Source organism: Cajanus cajan, chromosome 10 (assembly GCF_000230855.2).
Source record: "Cajanus cajan strain Asha chromosome 10, NIPB_CcT2T_4, whole genome shotgun sequence".
NCBI classification, from domain to species: Eukaryota; Viridiplantae; Streptophyta; class Magnoliopsida; order Fabales; family Fabaceae; genus Cajanus; species Cajanus cajan.
The window spans coordinates 14,393,371-14,407,916 of NC_138526.1; the positions used below are offsets into that span (position 1 = coordinate 14,393,371).

Below are 14,546 nucleotides of genomic sequence, written 5' to 3' on the forward strand. Positions count from 1 at the left end.
ACTATTGGCCGACCCTGAAAACCGATTGTGCAGAATATGTGAAGAAGTGCAAACAATGCCAACAACACGGTAACCTAGTCCATGCCTCAGCCGAGCAATTATACTCGATCAATGCCCCTTGGCCGTTTGCTTTATGGGGTATCGACATTCTCGGCCCGTTCCCACTCGCTAAAGGCCAATGCAAATTCCTGGTCGTAGCTGTTGATTATTTCACCAAGTGGATTGAAGTCGATCCGCTCACCACCATAACGGCCGCCAATGTCCAAAAATTTGTATGGAAAAACATCATCACCTGGTTCGGCATCCCATACGCAATCATTTCTGACAATGGGCTCCAATTCACAGATAAAAAGTTCAACACCTTCCTTGAGAACCTCGGCATCCGGCACCGATTCACGTCCGTTGAACACCCACAGTCCAACGGTCAGGCCGAAGCCGCCAACAAAGTTATTCTGACCGAACTGAAAAAATGGCTCGGCTCGGCTAAAGGAGCCAGGGCCGAAGAGCTTCCCGAAGTTCTCTGGGTGTACAGGTGCACGCCCCAATCAAGCACAAAGGAGACCCCGTTCCGATTGGCATACGGCACGGACGCTATGATACCAGTCGAAGTGGGCGAGCCTTCATTCCGACGGACACACTTTCACGAGGAGTCCAATGATGACTCAATCCGAGCCGAACTGGATGTCGTAGATGAAATCCCAAATCATAGCCGAAGCGTGTAAACAACGAATGACTCGGCGATTTAACTCCAAATTGAAACCAAGGAATTTCCAAGAAGGCGATCTTGTTTGGAGGTCAACCTGCTCGACACGACGCAACCCGACTGAAGGGAAGTTGGCGGCAAACTGGGATGGCCCATTCAAAGTCCGACACTCTCTCAATAATGGCGCATACAAATTAGAAGAATTGTCCGGCAAGGTCATCCCTCGGACATGGAATTCTACCCATTTGAAAGCTTATTATAGTTAGATTTTGATTCATGTACACGTGTAAATGTCCTACGATGCACTCTTTTCCTTGAACCAGTCTTTTTCCCTCTTAAAAAATTGTGAAAATAGGTTTTGGCCAGCAAGATTTTTAACGAGGCATCCATTCATTAACGAGAATACAGTTCATCTATATATGACTCAATTTTACATTATCGCAAAATTCTTCAAGTCTTCCCTCCCGAGACCCCTCTCGGCCAAGGATGTGACTTCAAGTCTTCCCTCCCGAGACTCCTCTCGGCTAAGGATGTGACTAATTACAAGTCTTCCCTCCCGAGACCCCTCTCAGCCAAGGACGTGACTTCAATTATTTTACAAATCTTCCCTCCCGAGACTCCTCTCGGCCAAGGATGTGACTTCATTTTACAAGTCTTCCCTCCCAAGACTCCTCTTGGCCAAGGATGTGACTTTAATTATTTTACAAGTCTTCCCTCCCGAGACTCCTCTCGGCTAAGGATGTGACTTTAATTATTTTACGTCTTCCCTCCCGAGACTCTCCTCGGCCAAGGATGTGACAGTATTCTAAAGCGCGACTATCAATAATCACATATCGGAGCAAAAGTTTCTCGGCAAGATTAAAGTTGTTAGACGTTATATTCAAGCAAACGTATTGGACAAATAAAAGTAACTGGCATTAAAAGAGGGCTCTATTAGCCCGAAAGTACAGCAAAATTCATCAAGAGGCTCTATCGGCCTCGGATTACAAAATCAACAAAGAAAACAACCTAAGCTTCGACCTCGGGCTCCCCATGGGCCGGCGCCTCCTGCTCGGCCACTTCCTCATGCACCTGATCTTCACCACTCGGTCCGGCCTGGTGGCGAACAGGAGCTTCGGCATTAGGCTGCTCATTCGGGGGAATTTGCGTCAAATTCACATAATTCCCCCGATAGAAGGCCATCGACATATTGAACTCAAAACCGGAAGGGAGGCTTCCAAAATGCCGGGCTTGGCGAGACGCTTGAGCGAAACCGGCCTCATGCTGCGAGAGAATCTTTCTCCTAGCCCTCTCCCGGTATGCGCCGAAAGCTTTCTTCTCGGCCTCCAAGTGACTCTCCAACTTAGCTGACTTTTCAGCCTCGGCCTTCAGGCGATTTTCCAACCTTTGCACCTGGAAAGTCAGGTCATCGTTAAGGCGGCCCCGGCGGTCCAGCTCGGCCTCACATTTTTTGCCATGCCCCTGCCAAAGCTTCCTGTACAGACTTCTCTGACTCGGCAAGCTTTCGGCGAAGCTCCTCGGCCTCGGCGTTCAGCTGCATCATAAGACTCTGAGCCAAAGCCAAGGAGCGAGCCTGGAACTCGCAGAAGAAAGTCCACTTGTGGGCCGCACTCATCTGACCCAGCATGTGTTGCCTCACCTCCGAGGTCAAATCTTGGCTCAAATAATCTTGAGCGCTAACATTGGAGGCCAGAAAATTTGGACTCACCAGCCCTTGAGGAGGCATAAGCATAGGAAACTCTTGTTGTTTTTGCCTCCTCGCTTCGGCCTCGGCCCTCGCCTCATCGACTTTCCTCTTCGCCGCCCGTGCCTTCTGAGCATCCTGAGCGGCCTTATCTGTTGGTTTCGGTTGGGGTCGGGCCGTTTCACGGGCCGGACCTCGGTTGCTTCCATGACCAGTCGGCACCGGCGTAGGAGCTCGGCCACGGATCAGGTTGTGAATGTCCAAGTCGTCGCTTCCGCAGCTCGTCATAATACCTGCACAAACATTAGTCAAAATCAATGGCAACGTAGGAATTTAAACAAAGGACACATACTATACCAATTAAATCGTCAAGAGGTTATGTTAATTTCATAAGCCGAACGAGATCTCGGCACGGCAATGGCCGAGGCAGCTTCTCCAACACCGCCAAGTCAGCTCTCTCCTCAGAAGACATCTTGGACTTCGACACCACGTCGTACTTCCTCGGCGCCCGTGTCCAATACAAAGGGAAAAATGCCTTTCCCTCGCCATCAAAGAAGTACTTGTTGCTGTAACACCCCAAATTTTTTTACTAATACTACGCATAATTATTAGGGTGTGATATGATCATATTGTAGTTGAGGGTGGAGATAAATCCAAGACGGTTGTATGTTAAGTTATCTAAGTATTACTATTTTATTTTATTTTATCTTATTTTATTTTATTTATTTATTTATTTATTTTGATTGTATGAGATAAGTTTTCTAGTTCCTGTAAATTCCAGTTGAGGTAAACATGGATCTGTCTCAGGTAGAAGTTGTGTTTAAGTGGGGAGATATCTAAGCCAGTTAGTGAGATAAGAGTTTTATGAGGTTAGCTTATTATTATTGGAGATTTATTGAAGAAATTTCTAAGATAACATTGCCCTTAATTGCATTCACTAGGAGAGGAGTATTGTCATTATGTGGGATAGTAAGTATGAGTGTAGTTTCAACTCTTAAGGCAAGATTGACTAGTGTTAATATTATTGGATTTTACTAAGTCTTTTGTGGTATATAGTAGTACTTATAAGATGAATTTGGATGCATTGTTGATGCAAGAAGGAAAGGTAGTAGCTTGTGTTTCTAGGCAATTGAAAATTCATGAGAGGAACTACCTTATCTATGAGTTAGTGGTTATGATATTACATTAAGATTTGGAGACACTACCTATATGATTCTAAGCTTGAGGTATTTAGTGATTGTTAGAGTCATAAATATCTTTTGACCAAAAGAGATAGTTGGAATTTCTTAAGGACTAGGATTTTAATCTCAGTTGCTATCTAGGTAAAGGCAATGTGGTGACAGATGCCTTGAGTAGGATGATCCTTCATCTATCGTTTTGATGATTTAAAGGTTAAATTTGATTGAAGAGTTTAGAGATTTAAGCTTGATTTGTGAGCTTACCCTTAAAAGCATTGAATTGAGTATGTCGAAGGTGACTACTGAATTAATGGATGAGATTAGAGAAGCCTAAGAGTTAGATCCTTTCTTAGTGAACCAAGTGGAGAGGATTGATAAGGGTATAGATAGCCCTTTTCGAGTGGAAGTTGATGGTGTTTTGTGATTTCAGGATAGAATCTATGTGCCTAATAATCCAAAATTAAGGAAGATGATCTTAGAAGAAGGCAATAAGAGTACTCTTAGTATTCACTTAGGAGCTATTAAGATGGATTAAGACCTTAGGAGGATGTATCAGAGTGGCGTAGCGGAAGCGTGGTGGTCTAAGATGAAGAGAGGAGTAGAGGAAGATGTGGACTTGTGTGTAGTATTCCAAAAGTCTAAAGTGGAACATTAGAAAGTCTAAGGTGGAACATTAGAAAGTCTAAGGTGGAACATTAGAAAGTCTAAGGCAGGAGACACATCCATTTTTATTTGCTTTAGATAATTTCGGGGACGAAATTTTTAAAAGGAGGGGAGAATTGTAACACCCCGAATTTTTTTACTAATACTACGCATAATTATTATTTATTTTTGTATTTATAAAAATTATTTCCTTTTAATTATTTTGATTAATTAAATGTGTTTGATTGAATTTTTAAAGGTTTTTAATAATAATCATTTATGAAAATTATTTTGTATAATATTATTAATTATGATATTTTGTTATAATTATTATTTAAAGAAAATCATGTTTTAAATTGTATTGATGTTTTATTTTGATATATATATATATATATATATATATATATATGTTATTTATTTATTTATTAATTAGCAAACTTGGATTTTCATAGTTCTGGAACGGGTCGTTCCCAACCTAGCATGTGTGGGTAAAATTTTAACCCAGAACGGGCCGTTCCACTTTGGGAACGGGCCGTTCCGGATGTCTTTTTTAAGAACATGTTATTAACTCAGAACGGGTCGTTACACCTTGGAACGGGCCGTTCCGAAAACCCCAGAACGGGCTGTTCTGGTTTTGGAACGGGCCGTTCTGGGAGAGGCTTTTGTACATATTCTATGTGCCCAGAACGGGCCATTTCGGATTCGGAACGGGCCGTTCTGGCCGCGGCCTGATGCCTATAAATAAAGCGTTTTGCACTCTCTAAAACTCATTTTTTCATTTTCTTATCTTTTTCCTCCTTTCTCTCTGAAGACGAAGGGGAACCTAGAAGGGGTGACCAACAAGATTCGGCTCTGCTTATCGAGGTAAGGGGGGAGTGAGAAACCTCGCTCTGGGTGTGGGATTGTATGCTGGGTAGTGGGATTGGCCCCCAATCCTGTGTTTGTTGTATGTCATATTTGTCTTGTATGTTCCAATTACTTAATTAATATGCGTGTATGAATAAAAACTTGTTTAGACTATGATTGTGGAATTTGGTACTTCTATGGGTTCCTACGGGAAACCCTAAGGGAGTGCATTGATGCTTGTATGAGTAAATTAATTGTGATAATAATTATATACGTGAATTGTCTTATTTTAAATGTTTATTGCATAAATTGGAACGCTCTATGGGTTCTTGAGAGAACCCTATGAGCAGCAGGCAAAATAGGAATGCTTTCTGTTTTGCTATCTGATTGCTCTATTGTATTTCTTGTTGAATGTAATGTATAAATATGTGTTTAATTTATTAAATAAACAAGTTTTGATATGAATTAGAGTGCTCTATGGGTTTCTACGGGAAACCCTATGAGAAAACAGACAAAATATAAATATTTTCTATTTTACCTTCTGAGTTTTCTGTTGTGTTTCTTGATATTTGCTGAGCGTAAATATGTGTCTAATTTATTAAATAAACAAGTTTTGATATGAATTAGAGTGCTCGGTGGGTTCCGGTGGGAACCCTATGAGAAACAGACATATTTCTAATAGTTTCTGTTTTAGCTTCTGGTTATTCTGTTGTATTCATTGTTGTATGAGATGTATGAATATATGTTTACTTTTGCAAATAGATGAATTCTGATATGAATAAAAGTGCTCTGTGAAAATTGTAAATATGAAGTGATAATGCGAATGTGATGATGAAATGTAATGATGAGATGTGATGATGAAATATAATGAGGAGATGTGATGATGAGATATGTTGAGACATGATAATGTGATATGGGAATGAGACATGAAAATGTGATATGTGTTAATGCATAGAGTCTTGTTTGACATGCATCATTTGCATAAATGTTTTAAGGGTACGATATCGAATACACCGCCAGAGAAGGCCCCCTAGTGTAAAAGCTTTGGGGATTAGTCCTTGGGGATAACTCGGTTTGGAAGTCCCAGTCTCACCCATTGTGTGCATGGGATGTATCTTGCGCGGCTTAGCTATCCCAACGAGACTCTGGTAGTATATCCTTCTAGTGAGAGTGCCCAGAGGGTGTGACCCGACATGTACTCCTAGACTACTCTTCGTGTATTGCTAGCGGCAATATGCCATGTGATGTTTTACTGGCACCACATGCATGATAATGTGAAGTCTGTGTCCATGCATGTGCATCCTTATTATTAAATGATGATAAATTACTATTTGTATGACTTGGATGATTGAATAAACTATTGTTGTTGATTGATCTATGAGGAAACTGTATTGTTTGTATTTGGCTATCCGGTGTGCGTTCCTACACCGTGAGCCAGAGTGAGATGTTTCTCATCCCTTCTTTTGTGTTGTTTCTCTTGTTTGATATACAGGTGATCATCAGCGTGAGGCTGAGGATGTTGGTGATGAAGCTTAGGCTTCTATGTTGGGTTTTGCTCTGATAGGACATGTGACATCGAGACATAGATAGGATTAGTTTAAAATGTTCTTAGTAAATTATTTTGGAAAATTCAGTTTTATTTCTTTGTAATTTTACTGCCAAGACAACTCTACCCTTTGCGTCGTTGCACTCCTTAAGGCTGGGGGGCTTGTTTACCGGAAGGGTCCTATAGGCCACGTGGATCGGCCACGTGGACCGGCACGTCATATCCTATCATATATTGACGCAACTCAGATCACTTCGGCTCAGCAATAGGTCACAAGGATCGGCCACGTGGACCGGCACGTCATATCCTATCATATATCGACACAGCTCAGATATCACTTTGACTCGGCAAGGGACTGAGAACCGCATCCATCCCCTATCGGCTCGGCCAAAGATGACGTCTCGGCCGTCCATATCGGCTCGGCTAGAGATGACGTCTCGGCCGTCCATATCGGCTCGGCCGAAGGTCAACAGAAAGAATAATTAGAATGACGATCATGATTAACAAGGGACAAAGCACAATTAAGGCATAACCCGCCGATTAACATCGTATTACCTAATTTGGTAAGTGTCAGAGAAGGCCCATCATGTTCAGGCCCATGTCAGGTATTATAAATAGGTCACACGTAACGAGGTATGTCACTGTTCAATTATTACTCTCTTGAGAATCATGTTTGTCTTGACTTGAGCATCGGAGTGCCTTTTGCAGGTACCTCCCCCCCTCTGAAGATCCATCCGGAGCTCTCGTTCGGCCCTTTACCCACCTGAAGATTACGAGTATGCCCTCAGACAAGTACATCTTATATTTGAGGAAAAGACTAAGAATCAGGAAGGGTGATTTCTTATCAACTACAATCTCTCTAACACGTGTCTATTGATATGTTGTCATAATCAACAACATATATGCCATATGCTCAATTCACATGCATGCACCAAGGCTAGATTCACAACAATGTTCAATGGAATATCATTTTATAAAAAGTTCCAACCACTATCAACCTCAGTGGGATCTGAATCAGGCCTCAGCTTCCGTTAAAGTAGAAAGTTGTAGAAAAATCCAAACTTGTTCGGGACAATTATGCGAAAAAAGATGGAGATAAACATCATGATTAATTAATCTCTTTATTAATTAATTAGTTTGAACTTTAAAGTGCTTACAAAATTATATATAGCTTGTTAAAAACAACACACTACACTCTTTTTTGATTAATGGGAAAATGGAGAATTTGCTAACAATAAGGGACAACATAAAGATGACATGCCGAAGAAAAAAAAAAAAGAAAAAAAAAAAAAAGACATCCTCATTTACGATTCAAAGTGCTTATTCTTGACTTCTTTGGTTAATATTGTTAACTTTCGTGGGATCCTCAGGGATAGGAACGTTAATAACATGTGAAGAGAACTTGTTGGAATCGAATTTCTGATCAGTGAGTGACCCTGGATTTTCATCAACCTGAACACCCTTTAGAGACAAGGGTATATCCTCTGTCACTTTGTTCTCCACTAGTTCTTTGTGCTTTCCCCATAGAACAGAGTATAAGCCTATAATGATCAAGATGGCACCAAGCACACTGCACAAGCCAAAAGTCAAATTCTCCAATAAGTTTAGTGCATGATTATTAAGAAAGATCGAATATTTTTTCATAATAATTGTTTATCTTTTAAAAATTCTCTTAAAAGTTAAAACAAAAGTGATTGTATCATTAAAATAAGTTGAATTAAATATGATAAATATATATATATATATATATATATATAACTAAAACTAAAAACTTGGAAACTACAAAATTTTGAATTTAATTCTTATGTTATGGTGTAAAAATTTCTATGTCAAGTGAATGAATTATATATTACATTTTTTGTTTGGATTTTTATAAAGAAATGAAAAAAATTATCACTAAAATATATATTTTAGTTTGTCATAGTGTATGAATAGGTCATTGTATGTACTAGTCTTGTTTTATGTAATGAGAACAGCTCTCCTAATATATATGTTATTTGGGGGTACAAAAAGATACAGTATTATTTTTTATTCAACTTTCTTTTGGGGTACAGAAAATGTCTAGATGCTTCTTGGGGTATAAGAAAGGTGGTAGATTAATGTGAATATTCATTACACATATGGATGTATTATATAAAGAATTTAAGAAAGAATATTTTCTCTTAACAGGTGTATCCAATTTATAGTTAGTGCGGGGGAAAAGCCACCAAATTAATCCAAGTAAAATAAATGGTTTAATTCGGATTTTATTTGTTGTTGTTGTTGTACAATCCAATTAGAAAATATTGTGTCGTCTTACTTATTGTTAGTAATGAGTACATAATTGGCTTATTTTGAAAATTTTTGTTTATTTTTTTTTATATTTTAAAAGTATTTATTTTCGTAAAATAAAATTTCCAATCATGAGCAAGGTTTATTAAAAATTACCCTCCAAGAAAAATCTGTTCTGCAAGGATAAGGAAGCCCATGATGGCTACAATGATCATCATGAGAGGGCTAAATGCAGTTGCGAAAACAGGCCCTTTCTTCTTAATTACCAATCCTTGGACATAGTATGATATGCTTGATGTAACAATCCCCTAATACACACAAATTGTGAAAATAATCATTTAACTAGCATGTTAGAGAAAAAGACCCGTAGTAAATAATTAAATGGAAGAAGAAAAAATAATAATTAAAGATGTTATTCTTACAGCATAGGCAGCAGCAAGTAAATTCATATCCCAGCCAATGGTCCACACGGATGGCTTGCGTTCCATAACAAAAGTAACAGCAATAGCTTGAAGAGTGCCCATGAAGCAGATAAGAAATGTGAGGCTTAGCTGGTGATTTTTGTAGGTTTCAATGGCTTTGGCCTGTCCAATAAACATGGAACAAATTTGTTTCAAAATGAGAAATTATCACGCGATTTTAAATTATATAATTCATTCATAACTAGACTTTATATAACAACACGTAATTAAATGTTATTATTTTTTTTAATAGATTAAAAAAATTAAATACATAATATATCCTGATTGACTGAAATCATAGGCACTTAGTAGTGTTCAACTTCATAGAAATGATCTAATAATAATTTCTCTGGCAAATTAACACACACATGATTAGAGAGCACAAAAAGTTGGGAAACTTTTAGGTTTATGTGGCCTTACTTGTAAAACAAAGAGGCATGACCAGGCAAGGGAGGCAATGATTAGGAAAATGGAGCCTATGAACCAATCCTTGTCTGAAGATGTGGCACTTGTTGCATTACTATTGATTTGCCTATGATGAAGTGCTTGTTTATTCCAAAACATCCCCACTACAGGGCCTTTGTACAAGGTCATCAACAAGGCCCCAGCCACAGTCACCAATGTTCCCACCACCTTTGCTTGGCATCTCACCTTCTTCATGTTGATCTTCTCCATCCTTTATAAATAAATCAATCCATAATTAAAATCAATGTTAACAAAAACTCTTAGAAGTAAGCAAAAACAACCCTTGAAAAATAACTACTTCTATTGGAAATTGTACCTGCATAAAACTGCCATCACAAAAGTCATTGCAGGAAGCACATTACTCAATGCACATGAGAAAGTTGGGGACGTTAATTTCAACCCAGCATAGTAGAAGTTTTGATCAATCACAGGCCTGTGTACAATATATAGTAACCAGTACTTGATGTAAGCAACTTATTCATTTATCAATGTATTAAGTCCTCTGAGAGGAAATTCAATTTTGTCAAGAAAATTTTAAAATAAAGACGAGTTTTTCCAAGATATATTCTAAGTGAAACATATATATATATATATATATATATATATATATATATATAGCAAAGAATATTGCATCAAATTATGGAACTGACCCAAGTAGAGCTAGGATGAAAATTTGCATGAAAATTGAGAATGTTATCCTTGGCTGAGCTTTCCTGTGAAATTGAAACCATGCATTGGCATTAATAATTTGCTTTTTGTATATATTAACAAGACAAAAGCTTGTTATGACTTAATTTGTTCCAATAAACTTCATAAATCTTTTATTTTTTTTTACTTTATACAAGTATTTACAAAGAAGTTTATCCAAATATAAAGTGCATGTTTGTTGTATGAACCTTTCAAAGATGAGGGCAAATGGAGCGACGACAGCAGTGGCAAAGGCATGGCGATAAACAACGAGAACATAGTGGCTCATGCCACGGTTGAGGGAAACCTTACTGATAATGTTCATGCCTGCATAGCCAAACTGCAAAGCGATCATGGCAAAGTGATGCTTAGAGTTTTCAAGGAAGTTTGCACAACATCTAAGCTTTTCAGTGGCCATTTCGGTTATTATGGCGTTGGAGAATTCCGAAAGGCTTGTGTTTGAGAAAACGGTGGAAACAAAATATATTAAAGAATCAAAAGGAGGGCACAATGAAACAATAGATAACCAAAGAGAGGACACTAGAAAAATAGGAAGAACACTTGGAAGAAATTAATGTTTGTGTTTCTTCCTAGGGAATAGCATGGAAGGGCTCCTATTATTTATACCAACATGGAATCAATTGTCTACGTCATATGTGTGCTTAAATTTTTAAATTCTGTGGCCTCTCTCTCTAGTGGGGTGGACGTAGGAATCACTTTCATGGGGGCAGGTCAATACGCATATATTGGTGCTCAGATAGAAACTAAGCAACAAAATAAACTTTTGATATATAATATATAACGGAATCAAGAGAGACGAGAAACCTATAGAATTTAGTTTGGTAGATCTATAATTTTCTCTCTTTGGATGTCTTTAGTAAAACTAGTTTATAATATAGGAGAAAGTTTACAAATTAGTCAAGAACTTCAAGCTATAAGTTAATAATAAAAACGATGAAAATTCATTATTTTATTTTATTTAATCGAAAGTGCTTGATAAAATTATTGAACTAATAATTATAAAATGATATAAAATAGAGTTTTTAATTGTAATGACAGTAGAAGAATAATAAAATAGACAAAATAATTTCAAAATTAAAAAAATAAAAAATAATTTTAAGAAAGTTAATGAAATAAATAAATGAATAATGGAGTTAAAAGTTTATAAATTATAAAATTATAAATTACTTCAATATAATTAGTTGATGAAAATAATTTATAAATTCTCTAAATAAGTTCATATATCAAATAAGTTTATTTTCCTCAAACTAGCTTATAAGTTTGTCAAATTAGCTTATAATCTTTCCAAATACATTAACAAACACACTTTTAGGGAATGTACTAAGGTACATAAAAAAAATAATAATACACAATAAATGTTCAAATTGTTGTACAACTTTTTATTTTATACATTATATGGTGAATAATGGACAACACACAATAGTGTTAAATTTATTACAATATTTTTAAATGTTATGATGAATCATTATCTTAATGAAAGAAATAATGATGATATTTGTTATGACAATAATAATATTTGTAATGGTAATAATAATAATAATAATAATAGTGATAGTGACAGGGTGATGGTCAGTGACAATGAACGATGATGATGGATTGCAGTGGCGATAGTGGTTGATGACAGTAGTGATAGGTGAGGACAATGGCAATGCTGAGTGGCAATAGTAAGGGTTGGGATAGTACTGATATAATAGCATATTTTATATAAGAGAAAAAATAAATGAATTGGATAATGAAATTAATAAGAGAGAGAAAATATTTTATTTTTATTTAAAATTAAATTAAATTACTTTAATATCCTTTGTACGAATTAACCAAATCAAAAGAAATGAGTGATTTTTTTATCCTAAAATTTTGGTGTAGGTTGCTAACATACTCCCACTAAAAAATAGGTAGGAGTATATTAGCATTCCCCTATATATATATATATATATATATATATATATAGAGAGAGAGAGAGAGAGGAGGAGGAGGAGGAATCCGTTTACTTCAAGAGTAAGTCTAAATAAACTTACTTCGTTCAATAACTCGTGTTATAAATCAGATTTTAACAATCCAATTGTTAAATTTAAAGTTCTTAATGTATAGATCAAGTTTGTAAATTTTTTAAAAATTTGAAAACCATTTAATACTTCGTTTTAATAATTCAAATCGATGAATAATCATTTTATACTTTGATTTGAATTAATGAAACGAAGTATCAAATGGTCTTCAAGTTTTTAAAAAAATTGTAAACTTCATCTATGGATTCAGAACTTTAAATTCAATTATTAGATCGTTAAAGTTTAATATAGAACATGAGTTATTGAACGGGGTAAGTTTAGGTAGGCTTATCCTTGTAATATTTCAGTTTCATGATTTTTACCGAATCAAATAGCCCTTAAGCATGTTATAAAGGAATTGGATTCTAAAAAAATGCTTGGACGGATAAACTTTACTTTTGTTTCAAACAAATTTGTATTAGGTACATCCAACTGTGGTTATTCTTAATTGAGAATATTCTTCCTCTTAACAAACAACAGATTAATAAATTAATGAAAGAGATGAACATCTACCGAGCTTCCTTTAAAAAATTTAAGAAACAAGCTAAATTCATTTGCGAAATACCGTATCTGCTTACAATAACGATTTCCTTTCTGTTAGGCATACTCGAAAATCATGTGACTCGAAAAGATTGATAGCGCTGCCCGAGAAGTAAAATCAACACATGCTGAATACTTGTGACTAATCTCACGTGGGACGTGGGAGCACTCGAAATTATGGGACTCGAAAAAGCAAGTGTTTCTCGAGAATAGTTGAGACTCAGAACATGGAGGTTAAGCCAAAACGGTTACCAAAAAATCAATCGAAGAAACAAGGAACATGGGAAGAGCGGTTAAAGGAAGTTATAATTCAAGACCACGTAGCAAATATAGTGGATAGCGATTATGAGTTGAAAGCGTACATGCACAGAATTAACCGCTCTTGATTGCTCTATAAATACAAGGATTACGGACCTTTACGGAGGTCGAAAAACTCATACTAGAATTGGACTCTGAAGCACTCTCTGCCTACACACACATATGGCTTTCGTGCACAAGATCGTTTTTGGGTATGACTGACTCTCGGCCACTTTTTTTTTCTCTTTTTAGGAGTAGAAGTAGAATAGTCTTCTTGTTCTTTGTTTAATTACGTAGTGTATTCATATACTTGGATCAATATGTTCTCATGTGTAACGTAATTTGATCATTGTACGAAATGAACTATGATTTGCATTGCTAATATATGTATTGTCCATTCTGTTCACATTATTATTTGCGTGCATGAACATTGCTTGTTAGTATTAATAGAAGAACATTTCGAAACAAGTAATTACTGAGACTTCTTACTCTACTTTTTGTTCTCAATACCGCAATAACACAGTGAAGTACCTAAATTGAAACACATTGTGTGCTAGTCTAAATAACAAGAACTCATAAAACATATTCCACCGTAAACAAATTGGCACGCCCGGTGGGACCCGTTTAATTCAGAACATAATTGGACTAGTTTAGGTGTGTGAATTGCATGAGATTAAGGAGTGGGAGAACTATGTCTACGTCTAATAATCCGAATGCAAGCCATAATAATGCAAATGTAGAACAGCCTAACCCCAATCCTGATAGTGCTACTAATGGGACCGGGGGGGCAAGGTCTCCTCCTGTGTTACTCGAAAACACAGCAAGGCCAAATAATGCAACTCAGGAACTGGTAGATGTCACGAGGGAATATCCTTGGGATATGCCACCTAATTGGCGAAGTACCCAACCTTTTGATGGAAGAGGTTAGGAGGAGTGAATGTTGTTCTTCTCCTTAGCTCTTCTTATGCACGGATCTCCTTCAAGGAAATGGAAACCAACGAAAATGAGCACTTGATGGAGGATGATTCTTGGTTGGAATAGGCTTAAGCCTTGGATGGAAGCATCCAAGCTTAAGGAGCAAAGGATTCCTCACTTCAAAGAGAAGGAAAAGATGAACTCTCCTATGGCTTTTGATGTGAGAAATTTCGGTGACTCTCAAGAGA

At 37.0% G+C, this 14,546-nt stretch overlaps 1 protein-coding gene across 1 annotated transcript; it reads right to left on the reverse strand.

The window, feature by feature from the left end:
* Positions 1 to 7,704: 7,704 nt before the first annotated feature.
* Positions 7,705 to 11,086, reverse strand: LOC109808410 (WAT1-related protein At5g07050). Its single transcript, XM_020371407.3, has 7 exons — positions 10,693 to 11,086; positions 10,447 to 10,509; positions 10,113 to 10,229; positions 9,752 to 10,007; positions 9,293 to 9,454; positions 9,027 to 9,178; positions 7,705 to 8,169 (listed from the first exon to the last, which is right to left on the reverse strand). Exons 1-7 carry the CDS (start codon positions 10,899 to 10,901, stop codon positions 7,920 to 7,922), a joined length of 1,209 nt encoding a protein of 402 aa, XP_020226996.1. The 5' UTR covers positions 10,902 to 11,086; the 3' UTR covers positions 7,705 to 7,919.
* Between the last annotated feature and the right edge of the window lie 3,460 nt (positions 11,087 to 14,546).